The sequence below is a fragment of the Halichoerus grypus genome, chromosome 6 (assembly GCF_964656455.1).
Source record: "Halichoerus grypus chromosome 6, mHalGry1.hap1.1, whole genome shotgun sequence".
In the NCBI taxonomy this organism is placed as follows: Eukaryota; Metazoa; Chordata; class Mammalia; order Carnivora; family Phocidae; genus Halichoerus; species Halichoerus grypus.
The window spans coordinates 100035195-100050473 of NC_135717.1; the positions used below are offsets into that span (position 1 = coordinate 100035195).

The 15279-nt window shown below is 37.1% G+C and overlaps 1 protein-coding gene and 1 long non-coding RNA gene across 11 annotated transcripts in view; one reads left to right on the top strand and one right to left on the bottom strand.

The window, feature by feature from the left end:
- Window positions 1-15279, bottom strand: part of ITPR2 (inositol 1,4,5-trisphosphate receptor type 2) — a 494379-nt gene that overhangs the window by 277982 nt on the left and 201118 nt on the right. For all 7 annotated transcript variants that reach the window (XM_036080194.2, XM_078075789.1, XM_078075790.1 and 4 more), the window contains 2 exons: window positions 1723-1812; window positions 1480-1605 (listed from right to left, as the gene is read on the bottom strand). In XM_036080194.2, coding sequence (XP_035936087.2) covers window positions 1480-1605; window positions 1723-1812 — 216 coding nt within the window. The remainder of the gene's footprint in view (window positions 1-1479; window positions 1606-1722; window positions 1813-15279) is intronic.
- The window catches only part of LOC144382353 (uncharacterized), a 162301-nt gene that overhangs the window by 27570 nt on the left and 119452 nt on the right, over window positions 1-15279 (top strand). For all 4 annotated transcript variants that reach the window (XR_013449116.1, XR_013449118.1, XR_013449115.1 and 1 more), the window contains exon 2: window positions 3947-4083. This is a non-coding gene — a long non-coding RNA (uncharacterized LOC144382353). The remainder of the gene's footprint in view (window positions 1-3946; window positions 4084-15279) is intronic.

The following is a 15279-nucleotide window of genomic DNA, read 5'->3' on the forward strand; positions in this document are numbered from 1 at the left end:
TGCCCATGTTACAATATCAAAGATGAAATAATGTGGGTAGTAAATGCTGAGGATTTAATACCTTTTGTTGCCTTTCAATAATTCTTTTATTGCATTGTGTGCCATAGAATGAATTATGCCACCTAAGGAAGGGTAGAATTGATAAGTTTACATGTTAAAAAGTAGGCTGAATCGGGAAGCAACCCCATCCAAGGAGTGTAAGTCCAAGTGGGGAGAACATCTGCACCAGGAGAGGCATGGCGTGGCAGGTAGCACCCGGGAGATAAAGGGGGCATCCACCCTGGTGCCGTCAGAGCCCGAGTGAGGGGCAGAGGGTGTCCATATGGAGCAGGGGGCTGCTGCAGTGATGGAAGATTAGCTATTGACTGTATTAACAAATGAGTATTTCAACACACACGTATGTTCCTTGGCTTTGTCTCTTTAGAGGGCCTAGAAGAACAAAACCCCAAAAGCAGTAAGTATACTTAGTTCTCAGAACTTTGCTTCTACAATCGTTCTCCCCCAAACGGAACTGGGGCCACTTAAAGAAATGGCTGATTCCAGAGCTGGAGTAAGAAAAATGCATGGTGACCCTGGAACATCTTAATGTGTGAAAAGCAAAGAACTACTCAAGAATGATGTGCATGTTAGAGGACAGAGAAGCTAGCTCAAAGGGGAGCCACTGGGCAGACTGGGGACCATCTGAGAATAAAAAAGATAATTAGAGAAGCCTAGTGTAACCTAGGGAATAAAATGAGCATCTACAAGTTTATACGGATTCAAATAAATAAGTGAATAAATAGATTGAAAGTTTGATGAAGAACGGTATATTTACTTAGTTTCAAAGATCCTCTCCACAAAATACTCATTAATTACCAAGGGAAAATGAGTACTTCACAGTGAAGAATCCTGGCAGACACCACCTTAATCAAGTGATCGAAGTAAACACCATCAGTAATGGGATCAAAATCAAAATCATGTGCCTCTTGATAGGAAGTGGTGGGAAGAACTTAGCCTCACTTCTGTTATGTTCCTGCCAATGATGCATAACTGAATCTAATTACGAGGCAATATTAGCTGGCCCAAATGAAGGAACAGTCTTCAAAAGAGCTGGTCTGTCTTCAAAAGTGTCAATTTCCTAGGAGTGCGAGCATGAGGAGATAAACAAACATGACAACCAAACAGCACCTGTTTCTGAAGTGGACCTTTTTGTCAAACAGGACACAGTTGAGATGATGAGAGAAATACGACTGGCGCCTGAGGATTAAGTGGCAGTCAAGTGTCATGCTCTTCCCTGATCTGGAAACTTGTCATGTGATTATGCAGAAAGAAGAGCATCCTTTGCGTAGGAACCACACACCAAAGGGCTCGGGGCTGATCAGGTTGGCGACTCACTTCCAAGCAGTTCAGGGGAAAAAAATTCTTATAACTTTGTTATATATTTGAAATCATATCAAAATAAAAACTTTTTTTTTTTAAAAAAAGTAACTAAGCACTAACCTTTTCATAGGGTATCTTCAGAAGATCCAACACCACCGAATGAGCGCCCATATTTTTCAGTAATCGTTGATGTTGATTCCGACACTTTTTATTCTGGACACAGAGTTTACTTAGTCTAATCAAAATCTTCAAAAAGAAGAAAAGCGTTAAATATAAGGAATATAACATTAAATGTAATACACAAGCAAAAGTTATTTGCCACCCAAATATAAACCCATATAAAAACATTTGACATGTGCTGACCTCCTTTACAATCCGGTAATTATTGCTCTTATTGCTGTCAATCTGAGGTTTCCTTGTTCCATCCTGCACTGGACTTAAAATGCTTGATTCCTAAAATAAACACAAGTATGTATTTTTACCCCATACATAGCTTTGTAATAAATTTATTTATTTTGTAATAAATAATAAATATATTTGATAATTATTTTGTAATTTATTTTTCAACCTAAATGTTACCGTTCTACTTTTTTATCCCATAAAACGTTCCTTGGCTTGAAGGAATCATGCAAATTACCAATTCCCAATAACAGCCAAATTACATGATAGATGGTATTACTAATAATTAATGAGTTAAGTTAAAAAGGAAAAGTTATTACACAGTGTATTTCCTTATGCTAAATATACCAGACATATCATTGCTTTACAGAGCCGATAGGAGAAGGAATAGTAAAAATCCAGGTGATAAAATGTGTAATTTTATCATGGGGGATAAACTACAGGGGGTAAAAAAAAGGTGAAAAAGCATATCATAACAGCTGAAAAAACATATCAGAGATGGAAGGAAAGAACACTTTAACCCAAGAATTCTCTGCCAGGTTACCATGACATCCCTAAGAGTCACGACTTGGGGCCAGCCAAGCATGTACAGAACCATGAAAATGAAGAAAGGAAAATAAAATTTAAATTAAAAAATAATATTTTAAGTTAATAAATTAATAAAGCTTATTAAGAGGTCCTGAAATGCCAAAAATATTTCACTGTAACAACCATTATCTGTAGCAGCACAATAAAAGACAAATATAGGGAGTGACATATTTTAAATATCAACTCTTATAATCACTAAATAAAAATAAAACACATTACAAATAATTTAATACCTGAGCATTTATTAAGACTTAATACATGCCTGGTACTAGACAAAGGTGAGTGGATCTAAAAGAAATAGGGTATGTGGTCCTTCCCACAAGAAAATTATAGTCTAACTAAGAAAACTGGAAGAAATATGAAAATAAAGATTTGAACTGAGCAGAATTCACTATACAGAGAGAGAAAGGGAGAATAGCTCTATCTTTAGACAGCTTTATGAAAGAGGTCAAGTGGAAGCCAAGGTCTTGAAAGATGAAAACTATTTAAGCATGAGAGACATGTGGAGGGAGGGGGGCACTTGTTAGGTGAAGAAGTCACTTTAGCCAAAGGTACTGCAGAAAGAGCCCATATGAGCGTGTACAGAGGATGGCAAGAAGAGCTAGTGCGTGTTGCAAGAGAGAGGGCAATTAGTAGAGTGGGACCTGATTGCCTTCCTGATTTACAATATGTACAAAATGGCACTGGGATGCATGTCAAGTCCAACTTGAGTCAAAAACACACTGAACTCCTGACTATATTGATGGTGTCGGGTTCTCACAGTTAAAGGGGACCCCAATCTAAGTTCAGGGAAAAGTAACAAAAATATGCAAAGACAATCAATGTAATTTCATTTGTCCCAAGCTGTTTCCATGACAAATCACAAAATTAATACAAACCAAGAAAGAAAGGAAAAAACCGTCCATGCTCGTCAAAGAATTCTGAGGAAAGGCTTCAAGAAGGAGAGTGACTTGACCAGTGCTGACCCATCACCACTTAGTAAGCTTTGTATTCGTCTTTGCTTCTGTTCCTGGCAAATACTGTCCAAGATAGAGGCTTCCAATCTGAATGCGATCTTAGCAAATAACCTCTCCTACCATTTTATGGAGCAAATGAACATTTCTTCTTTTCCACCTGCAAATTCCAGTACCATCCACAAACTTACCTTTCCTGCTGTGTCTCAGAGGAAAAAAAAAAAAAAAAAAAACTTTTGGTGCATGGATTTTTCAAATTCCATCTCCCCTGCCTCCTCTCCGTGCTTCACCTCTGTTTCCTGTGCATGAGTAGTTTCTGCTGTCTACTGATTCTTTCTCACCTCTTTAAAAATATGGCTAAGTTGAGGATAACCAAGCATTTTTCAGTGATACTGCCCCTCCTTGGGAGTACTCGTGCATCTCAGGTTATGGCCCCACTAGATTTCTCAAAAGAATACTCTCTACCACACTGTATTAAAATTGCTTTATGTGCCAATGACTCATAATCACCAAAACTTTCTTTAGCATTTGATTCTGTAGCTCACTATCATTTTCTTTAAACCCCACTCTCCTTGTTTTATCGTGCCATTGATAGTCTTCAAAATTACTTTCTACCTTTCTGACCACCTGTCTCTTTCACTCAACAGAACTGGAACTGCAAAAAGTAAAGACTAGTGAACGCTGAAAACATTCACAGTGTTACTGCTGGAGTCCAGGATTGTGTCACCTATCCATCCTAACAAATGCTAGGAGGGAAAGGAAAACAGTCCAACCTCTACTGCAGGTAAATAAAGAGAAAAAAGAATGCGAGAGATTGTCTGCGAGACAACAAGCAGTAAGTGAATCCTAAAAACTTGTAGAAGCAAATGTAAAGCTACATACCTAAGAGAAGCCAGTGCAGTAGAGGAAAGGAGCCCAAGTGCTGATATGAATGGCAAGTATTTAGATGGATAAAGACAGGGGGTCAGAGAATGAGACAAACAGGGTTTCTATCTGATAGCAAAAATTATTGATGAGAAGCAAAAATTTCAAAAGCTAGAAATATGATGAAATTTCCTTTTTCTGATCACAAAGGTGGAGGTTGAAATTTAAAAAGGCCATGTTCATTTTTTTTCTGGAAGAAAAGAAATATTAAAGAAAACCAAGTTTGTACTACAAACCAGGATTAAGATATTACCAAGTCTAAAGATTGACAAAGCTCCTATAGTGGAAAGGAGATGTTTCTGATACATGTCACCTTTAAAAAAATCAGTTGCAAACACAGGCAAAGCTTTAGCAAATATATTTAAGTCTATTTTTCAAACAATGACCTGAAGAAAAAGCAACTGTTTTGTTTTAAGAAAAGTAATCTCAGGCAAAACGTACTACATTACAAAAAGCTATGCTCTTTAGTTCAGCCCAGGGGAAGATACAGACAATGCTAAACTCCATAAGTATGGGAATTATGAAGAATAATTATTTTAATTTAAAATTGCCAGCAGTCAACAAAAGAGGCAGCACTGGAGAATTCAATAAGCAGCCCCTTTTAATTTCAGAAAATAGTTCAATGTAATTAAACAGAACAAAAATATTAACCCACAGAACATCTGGATGATTCCAAAGCGTATCAGGGGAATTTAAGAAATATGTAAACTATGTAATTACAGTTAGGTTTCATTTTCTTATTTTGATGCCAAAATGCTCTAAGTAAAGGTGTTCCAAAAGTTTTCCTCCAGAAAGGGCAGAAATTGATTATATGTTTTATACCCTATGTAACTTTGATCTTAGGTCCGTGGCCAAATCTACAAAGTCATGCCTTCATTCTAACATCAAAATATTAGTGAGGTACAAAATGCAGAAGTATAACTTATGCAGAGTCCCAGAGCTGAACAGGCTCAGAAAAAAAATGTGTAACACTGAGAACGGTGCCATGCATATAGTAGATACCCAAATTATCCTTTTGACAACTGTGATGAAGAATAAATATGGCACTGCAAAAGTATTTGCACTTTATTATAATTATTTCTTGTCATCTGGAAGAATTTGAACTTATTTCCTCTAATGGAGTATGGGAAACTGCTAAGTTCAGTGATTTCATAGAGGCAGCTAGATTTTTAATTGCATAGCATATACTGTAACATAAAACAGTAGGTTTAGAAACAATATAGCAAGAATAGTCTAGAAGGGTCTAGATATTTCTAGAAGAGTCTAGAAATTGGATGGGTAACAAAGTGCTAGACAGAGACTCAAAAAGTGAATACCTAAGCAAATACTGATTCTGAATATAGCTACCCCCCAAAATTTATTTTGCATCAGTCAAGCAAACTTTTATATCAATAGCAAAAATTATATAGGGAAGTGATATTGTATGAACTATATGGTGAACTAAATATTGGCACCAATTAATGGGAATCTGGCTCCTTAATTTCAACAAGGGCAGTCGTGCTTATTAAAAAAAAAAAAAAAGACTTTCCAAATCCTACAATGTAGAACTGCCTGCATCTGCAGCTGCATGATTAAAATAGCTCAGTGCACGTCTTCTCTTTGTCCCCACCCCAATGAAGTTAAAGGATGTCCTTCCTCAGCAATGTTGTCAAGTCAGCAAGTCTGCAAAGCATTCTGCTCCCCATCTGTATCCCTAGCCTTCTCTTCCTATAACCATTATTCAACTCCATCAGTGACATCACTTACCAATCACCACTCTCCCAACTTCAGATGTCAAATGCCTTCATTTCCCTTCCCACCTTCTTCCAAAACATGAAAGAAAATCCAATAACCAGTCTTTTATATTTTGATTCACCGATCAGATTATAATTTAGTTGAAGCTCTTCATAACAAATGTCACCTCCTTCAGACAACTGAATGATAACCTTACTGTGGAATGATATTTTTTTTCTCCCTCCCATCTAAGAGTAACATCATATACCAGTCATTTAGGAAGATACCTAGAGGGTTACAGAGCCCTAAAATCACCCTAGATCTACTTATCTGACTTTGCATGTAAAGCTAATTTGGACAATTATGGGGTCATGGCTGACAGTTTCTGCTTCCCTGGTTGGCATCTAAGGCTGCTTGAAGACTTGGCCCAAGATCTACAATGTGCAGAAGAGGTGATGTCCACCATTACCAGCAGATAAATTCCCTCCAGACTTCCCTCAGCTCAAGCCCAAACACTTTCCCTTCTAGAGGGTAAAAACATATTCCTAACCTAACCCCAAACCTGTTTTCCTTTCCCTTTGTCCCAAGACAAATACAATATTGGTATTTTCTGACTCATGTGACATCATTTTAATTAGTATTTGATGATGTTTAATCAGATGTCCTAGAAAACATCCCGAATCTCCTCAACTATCTATATCTCTGATAAATAAGGTACCAAAAAAGGGTGTGTGCCACTACAGTGCATTAGAGGGATATTGGGAAAACATTGGGAATGTATTGATGATGGTATGTTCAATGTGAACTCATAGTTGTTTTCATAAAAATGCAACAGGAACTCATTACAGTACAGCAGTGTATAATACTTTTTATAATACTTTATTTATATAATGTAATATATAATACTTTTTTAGATAATCCTCCCCAGTATTTTATAAAACATAGAAAGGATAGACAACCCTCTAGTCAGCAGGGTGACAGAGAATAACAAAGCACCGTACAGGAAATGAAAACAGCAACATAATAGAGCCCTTAGAGACTATGTCTGATACCTGATATGTTAGGTGAAAGAAGCTTCCCCAGTCACACTCATATCACAACACTCCCTGATACAGCTGTGAGAAGGGGGTTGTCCATGTAGAATGTAAGACAAAGCCATTGGCACCGTCTTTCAGACTTCCCTCTTTGGCAAGCAATCGCTACAGAAACGTTAATACCTGGTCTAATGACATCTGCATGCTCTGATGTAAGTGAATCAACTTCTAGAATTTTCTTACAAGCCACCTGCTGAGGAAAATAAACCATATAGGAACTTAGAATCCTCACTAACAACTTATAGTAAATTGAGAACAAATGGCAAAACAAAAAAAAAAAAAAATTAGTGAGAAAGTAACCATTCTTTATAACAAGAGGAGAGTGCTCGCTTCGGCAGCGCATATACTAAAATTGGAACGATATAACAAGAGGAGAAATACTAAGTTTATCCTAAAACAGCATTAATTGTAAATGTAGGCCCAAAGGACAAGAAGGGAAAGGATTCTTACAGTGGAAGTAATTTAAAGAAACAAATTCAGGAGATACAAGCATTACATTTAAGAATTTACATGACAACCAAATAGAATGAGGATGTGTAAAAGTAGCATTTGGCTCAAAACCAAAAATTAGTTTTCAGCTGTATGTCTTGTGAAAGGATTTATTTTGTGACACTCATCTACAGCCATCACCTTCAGTAGCATTTGCTCAGAGGCAAAGGACAGGGATACGTAATGTTATATAAATAAATGAAATAAATATACAATGAAGTCTGGGGCAAAAATTGAAAAAAAGGAGGTAAGAAAACAAATTTCAGAAAAGGGAAATTCAGGAAAACACGCTCCAAAATTAATGGATAAAAGTTCTTCATACAATGACCACAGTGTCGCTCATTGATCAGGTCATGTAGGAAGGTTCTGTATAAAGCATATGGACTCCATCTAAACCAAGCCATGAAGGTTAGACATTCTACCAGTTGCTTTTGTCAGGAGTTAGTCAATCATAAGTTTTGCTGAAGAAACAAAGTTTATGTAGAACTATTTTCCTTGCTGTGCAGAATCAAAGTACTAACACTTGGAAAAGCACAGTATTTTTTTTTTTTCAGATATCCTTCTAGAGGGATCTGCCTTCTTGCTTGCTTGCTTTATCAAAGGAAAAAGATCAGAAGTGGTAGGCAAAGAATGGAAACCAGTTTTTGCTTTTAAAGAATAATAGCATGGGGTGCCTGGGTAGCTCAGTCAGTTAAGTGTCCAACTCTTGATTTTGGCTCAGGTCATGATCTCAGGGTCATGGAATTGAGCCCATGTCAGGCTCCATGCTGGGCATGGAACCTGCTTAAAATTCTCTCTCTCTGCCCCTTCCCCCCTGCTTGCACACTCTTTCTCTCAATAAAATAAAATAAATTTTTTTTTTAATTTTTAAAAGAATAATAGCATATGGAGGTAACAGAAAAATCATGAGACAAGGAAAATGTATCTCAAGAGAAATAGAGAAAAAGCAAAGGAGGGAAGCAAAGAAAAGGAGGGAGAGAAGAAAGGAAGGAATTAAGTTCATTCTCTCACTAAGATAAATCTGCATAAAATCCAAATGCCTATGAGGAAAGTTAATGCTAAGACAACAAGAAACCTCAATAATGAGAGTATATCATTCCCAGTGAAATGCAAACAGTCAAGAAATCTTCAAGGACTTAGAAGTTTGTTTAAAATAATCATAGAGATAAAGTGAGGAATAACGTCTCTCACATCATGCGGACCCCTCTGTGGCTGCCACATGCTCAGGCTGACTCCACAGCATCACTTAGCAGAGATCAAGGATAGCTTCATCAGGAAAGGGGAAAAACTACAAGCCAAGTGCCGGCAAGAGAAGGCAAGTGTCCCCCATCCTTCCATCATTCCACAGTAGGTGCTGGGTGCTCTGCCAAACACCAGTATGGGTCTAGGTTTCTGAGTAACTTCTCCTATCCCCACCTTGTAGTAACTTCTTATGAGGCAAGTGTGAGAGCAACCTACCAGCAAAGGTACACACAAACTTACTTCTTGGGCACTAGGCTGTCTGGATTCAGGTACCCATCATTTATAGGAATTTATCAGGAATACCAGCTACGGCGCCCACAGGAATTGGACAGCTCCTGCTGAGGAGTGGAAGCCACAGATCCCATCAGAAGCCAAGCTGGTGTACGGCTTCTCAGAAAAGAAGACACTGCCTCCCACATTCCCCAACACAGTACAGCCAGCCTGCTGTCTACACAACCCAGAGTGAGCCCCTAGGGACATTTTTCAGTTAACTCTGTTCCTTACATTACAAATCCATTAAAAGAACAAAAAAATATGAAGCTAAGCGGGCAGATACGAATCTAGAATGCATGGATGTGAAAAAGAACCAAGTAGAAACCCTGAAAATGAAAAAAAAAAAAAATAGTCCCTGAGGTAAAAACTAGATAGACGGCTCAAATATTAAACTCTAGATCAGTATGAGTAAGCTTTTTAAAAAGAAGCAGGCAACCAAATACAGGTGGGTAGATAAATACAGAGATACAGACATACAGCTACAGAAGCACAATTGGTGTGAAGAAAAATTAGCAGCCAAAATGAATAACATGAGTGGGAACTTCTCTTAGAAGCTCGATGATGCCCAAGTGACCTGCTTCTCAACCCTTCATAAAGAGGTAGATGAACATAAAGGGCAGTCCTGACTTTACCCATTCAGATATGATTTTCTGAGTTAATCCCCCCTTCCCTATATTTAGAATTCAACACCTATTTGAATGTGATGAATTACTAATGCTACAGATATTGTCAACTTGTTATACTCTAGCCTTTAATCTTTCAACAAGGATGGTATAGTTTTTTAATGCCCTGGAAGGTAAGCTTAATAAAAGAAAATATTATCATATACAACAGGTAGTAAAGCTCATAGGTGCTAGGGATGCAATGGGCTAACTAGATGACCAAATCCATCCCATCCACCTCCCTACAGTAACAGGATAATTTTGGATCATATGCTGAGATTTGTTAGTCTTAGTAGAAAGACTATCCATTCCCATTTATGGCCTAGAGTAAAGAGAACCTACTATTGAGGGGAAAAAAAAAAAAAAAACTTTTATGTTATAGGAAAGATTTTTTATTGTTAAGATGAAGAATCACATTTTAAAAAATCACATTGATGTTATCTGGTCTTCTGATATCTAAGCAGGCACAAAGTTAGACCATTATGATCTGTTTTAAAACAATGCTAATCATTCTGTGTTTAGAGCCTTTGTAAAGATTTACTAAACAACAAAGGATTATTATTTGTATTGGCCTGCTAGAGTCCGTCCTGCCTGCTACTGGCTGTTGCCATTGACATTGTGACATATTTCATCCTGTTTACGATAAATTGTCACTATCTTTGGCAGTTGGTTCATTGCAAAGTGTAGATTATTTGGTTGTGCACAAGTTAACAACTTTGTAGCTTCTCACTTTTTTCTCCTTATATTAAGCTATTATAAATGTACCACTCTCCTGGTTTCTCAATCTACCCATTTGTATATATTTCTACTGCTGCCACCTTAGTTCATGCTTGCATAACCTCACACCTCAATTTAAGCAAGAGGCTCCTAGTTGGTCCCCACCTTTAGTCTCTTGCTCTGCCAGACCAAATTTTCCAAGATGGTATACTCACCTCCCAACCCAAGAATGTTCAGAGGCTCCCAATTTCCAGATATTTCAAATACAAACCACTTATTCTTGCTGAACTGATTCTCTTTTTATTATTCTTGAATATATTAGCTAACTAAATCCTCCCGACCCTTCAGAACAGTGAAGCCTTCTCCAAGTCCTCCAGCCCACACTGACTCCTCCCTCGTCTGACCACACAGCTCAGTATTTAATCAGACATTCTGGCATATTGTTTTCTATGCGTTCATTCTTTGAGGGCAAGAGCCATTATCTCGAACATTAGATCTGATTACAGGTATTGATCAAAAGGGAGTAAGAACGGAAATGAGAAGTTCAGGTGTGTACAAAGGCTTACATAGGCATGATGGTGAAGGAACCAAAATCGTACTTTAAGCAGAACGTTCAAAAGAAGGATTTTGCTCTAGAGAGACACACAGCAACCAAATAGAGGTGGTTCAGATATGGTCCACAATCCTAGCATCAATAAACAGACATTCAAAGGATAAATATATGGGCCCAAAATAAAGAAGAGTTTGAGGAAGAGTCTCTAAGAGTTTATTTTTTTAAGATTTTATTTATTTATTTATTTTGTGAGAGTGAGAGAGAGAACAGAGGGGAGGGGAAGAGGGAGAAGCAGACTCCCCGCTGAGCAGGGAATCTGATGCAGGACTCGATCCCAGGATCCTGGGATCATGACGTGAACTGAAGGCGGACGCTTAACCTACTGAGCCACCCAGGTGCCCGAGTCTCTAAGAGTTTAAAGAAAATTTAAGAACGTCAAATGTGACAAAGTTGAATTGCAGAGAAACCCCTCCAAGTATACAGCATCTAAGAGTGATAGATAAAATCTTTCAAATGTCCCATTTTAAAAAAAAGAGATCCCTTTTTAGTAAAGAAAAGGAAGTAAACGGAGGCCAGACACATAAAGATTCACCAAAATTTCCAAGTAGTAGTCAAGCGCTGGATTCAAGCAGGACCCACTCTGAGGGCGTCCGTCCATATCTGATAACCTTGATACTGAGTTTGAATATGTCCCACACACACAATGGAAAGGAAACAAAGCCTGAATCCCAAGCAAGACAGAGCGCTGATTAGAGACCCTGCCTTAGAACCAGGAATCCTTAGAGGAGCCATCCAGAATAAGGCAGGAAAAGATGCGGCCCACAGAAGAAGAAAGGGGTACCTCGCTTAGCCTTGGCTTGTTCAAAGCCAAAAAAAAGGGAGAAGAATTCTCCTGAGCTCCTATAGGACAAGCCCACTTTCATAAGATTTGGGACTAGAATTCCCACTAATAAAGGGGCCTCAAAGGTCCCAAGCCCAAAACATTGTTTAAGATGGTTACAAAAAATATAGCAACCCAAAGTGCCTCATAGAAGCAAATGAAATTTTCTCTGGGTTAAACATAACCCTCAGAGTAATTATACATATAAAGTTCCAAAGAATCTAAGTTCATAATACTTTTTTTAATTACTAAATATCTAAGTAAACACATTCCCATGAACTCCTGCAAGAGTAGCAAACTTAAAAACTGCAAATGGCCCTCCTATTACAAAACAGCTACATCCTAGATAAAGAACCTATCTTAAGTACATTTCTGGGCTCACAGAAAACAAAGGAGGACTCCAAAACCCCACCTTCCATCTACCAAAAAAAAAAATAAAAAATAAAAAGTAAGCTGAAACCAAATCAGAACTCTAAACTTCAAGGCAACATGATAAGGTTTTCTGAAGGTAAATGCCAACACTAGCAACTCAGAGGTGAAGTCTGTTCTAAGCAAGCGTCAAATTCAGGGAGCTAAACCTGAGACTCCTGCCTTCAGACAGATGTAGGAGGAGAAAGCATCATGGTCTCAGGCTAGCAGCGACCCCTGGCAACAGGCCAAGGTAATCACAAATACTCTAAGAAGGAAAACATGCCCAATTTCAACCCCCATTTCTGAAGTCAAAAACATAAAGCTCAAAACCAACAGTCGAATATTTATAGCATCATTATTCATAATGGGCCCAAACTGGAAGCAACCAAGATGTCCTTCAATAGGTGAATGGATAAGCTGCTGCACATCCAACAACGGGGTGTTATTCAGTGATAAAAAGAAATGAGCTAGCAAGTTACAAAAGGACATACGAGAACCTAAAGTGTGTATTGCTAAATGAAAGAAGCCAGTCTGTAAAAACTATATAAACATTAAAACCATACAACATTCTGGAGAAGGCAAAACTATAAAGACAGAAAAAAGACCAGCAGTTGCCAGGACTCGGGGGTTCACAAGGGAAGGGCAAAGAGGTGGAGCACAGAGGATTTTTAGGGCAGTGAAACTATTCTCTATGATACTGTATGTGACATTATGCATTTGTCAAAACCCACAGAATTGTACAACACAAATACTGAAACCTAGAGTAAACTATGGACTTTAGTTAATAGTGATGTATCAATACTGGCTTATCAATTGTAATGTACCACATTAATGTACCACATTAATGCAAGATGTTGATACTATGAAAATGGGGAGAGTGTATGGGAATTCACTGTACTTGGTCCACAATTTTTCTCTAAACCTAAAACTGCTCTAAAAACAAAGTCTATTTAAAAAAAGTATGAGATCATAATCAAAGGTGACCAAATATATAAAGCAACAGCACCGTGAGTGAGAATCATAAGAAATGCCCAAGTACTTCTGATCCTGGAATTATTATACAAAGTCTATAAAATAGCCATACGGAATCACAAAAATTAGCAAGCAACAAAAGAGGATCAAAAAATGACCAAAAAGGTTGTTTTAAAACTCAACTGCAGGTATGAAAAAATATAATGACTGAAATTAAAAAGTCAGTAGGTAAACTGCAGATAAGACATACTCAAAGAGACTCATATAAGTCTAAAGAAATTACTCAAATTCAGCACAAAGTCCAAGATATGGAAAATATAAAAATGAAATTAACAGATATTGAGGCAATAATAAGGTTTAACAAACAATCAGTTTCAGAATTAAAGCATCACTATGAAACAGACAGCAAACGTCTCAACAGCAGCAACAGAAGCCTGAAGACATGAAATATTATCATCAGAAGAGGAAGAAAATACCTTTCAACTGATAAAAGTTTTTGTTACCAGGAAAAAAATAATTTTAAATTTATAGGCATCAAATAAAGTAGCCTTAAAACGTGTCAACTATGCTCAAATTAAAAAAAAAAAAAGCGAAGTGCAAGAAAACCAAACTAACAAAAATAGCCTTAAAACATATAAAGTAAAAATTAATAAAACTACAGAGGAAAATGTATAAACCTACCATTGTAGTGGAAAATGTCAACAAATCCCTCTCTCAACTATTGAAACGTCAAGAAAACAAAAATATTAGTAAGTAGATAAATGATTCAAACACAGGAAGCTTAACTTACTAGCCATATACAAGGAACCCGATACCTGTTCACATTCTTCTCAAGCCCACATAAAACATTCACAAAACCTGATGGTATATAATAGGCCAAAAAGCAAGTCTCAACAAATTTTGGAGAACTGATGGCATCATAACCACATTCTCTTGCCACAAGTTAATTAATTAAGACTTCAATAACAAAAAGGAATAAATTTCGTCTAGACATTTGGAAATTTAAGACCTCACTTCCAAGTAATTCTGGGAGAAAGATGAAATCATAATGGAAAATTTTAAAATATCTAATACTGAACAATAATATAAAAGGCATTTGTCAAAATTTGTGGAATGCAGTTCCTTAGAAAGAAATTATACCATTAAATTTTTTAAAAGTCTGAAAAGTATGTCAACATAAAAGGTGAGAATAGAATAAATATAATAAAATAAACCCAGAAGCTCAACAAAGCCAAAAACAGATTCATTAAAAAGCATGAATAAAATATGTGCAATGCTGGTAAGATGATACGTGCGCGACATTATACATTTGTCAAAACCCACAGAAGTATACAACACAAATAGTGAAATCTAAAGGGTCAAAATAAGAAAGTTAACACAAGTAAACAATATCAAGAATAAAAAAGGGGTGTTGGGACACCTGGGTGGTGTAGTCAGTTAAGCGTCCGACTCTTGGCTTCGGCTCGGGTAGTGATCTCAGGGTGGTGGGATCCAGCCCCAAGTTGGGCTCTGCACTCAGCGTGGGACTCTCTCTCCCTCTGCCCCTCCCCCACCAAAATAAATAAATCTTTAAAAAGGGAGGGGTCCTGAAGCTACAGAGATAGCAGAAATTTTAAAAGATAATGAAAGAATATGAACAAATGTATGCCAATAAATTTGAAAACTAAAGCATATGGCTAGAAAAATATACAGCAAACTGACCCAAAATAGAAAATTTGAATGAATTTATAACCATTAAAAAAATTGAATCAGTAGTTAAAATCTTCCCACAAACTAAATCCAAGGCCCAGGCAGATTTACAGATACGTTTTTTATCAAACATTCACAGAATACATATCTAAACATATGCGAAGAAAGGGGAAGATCCTGCAACTCATTTTATTATGAAGTTAGTCTAACCTTGTTACCAACACTTGACAGGAACAGTAGAACAAAGGAAACTTACAGGTCAATCTCACTGACAACAAAGATGTAAAATCCTAAACAAAATATTAGCAAACTGGATTTAGCAATGTAAAAATTACCAACAAGATAAATTTATTTTAGAATG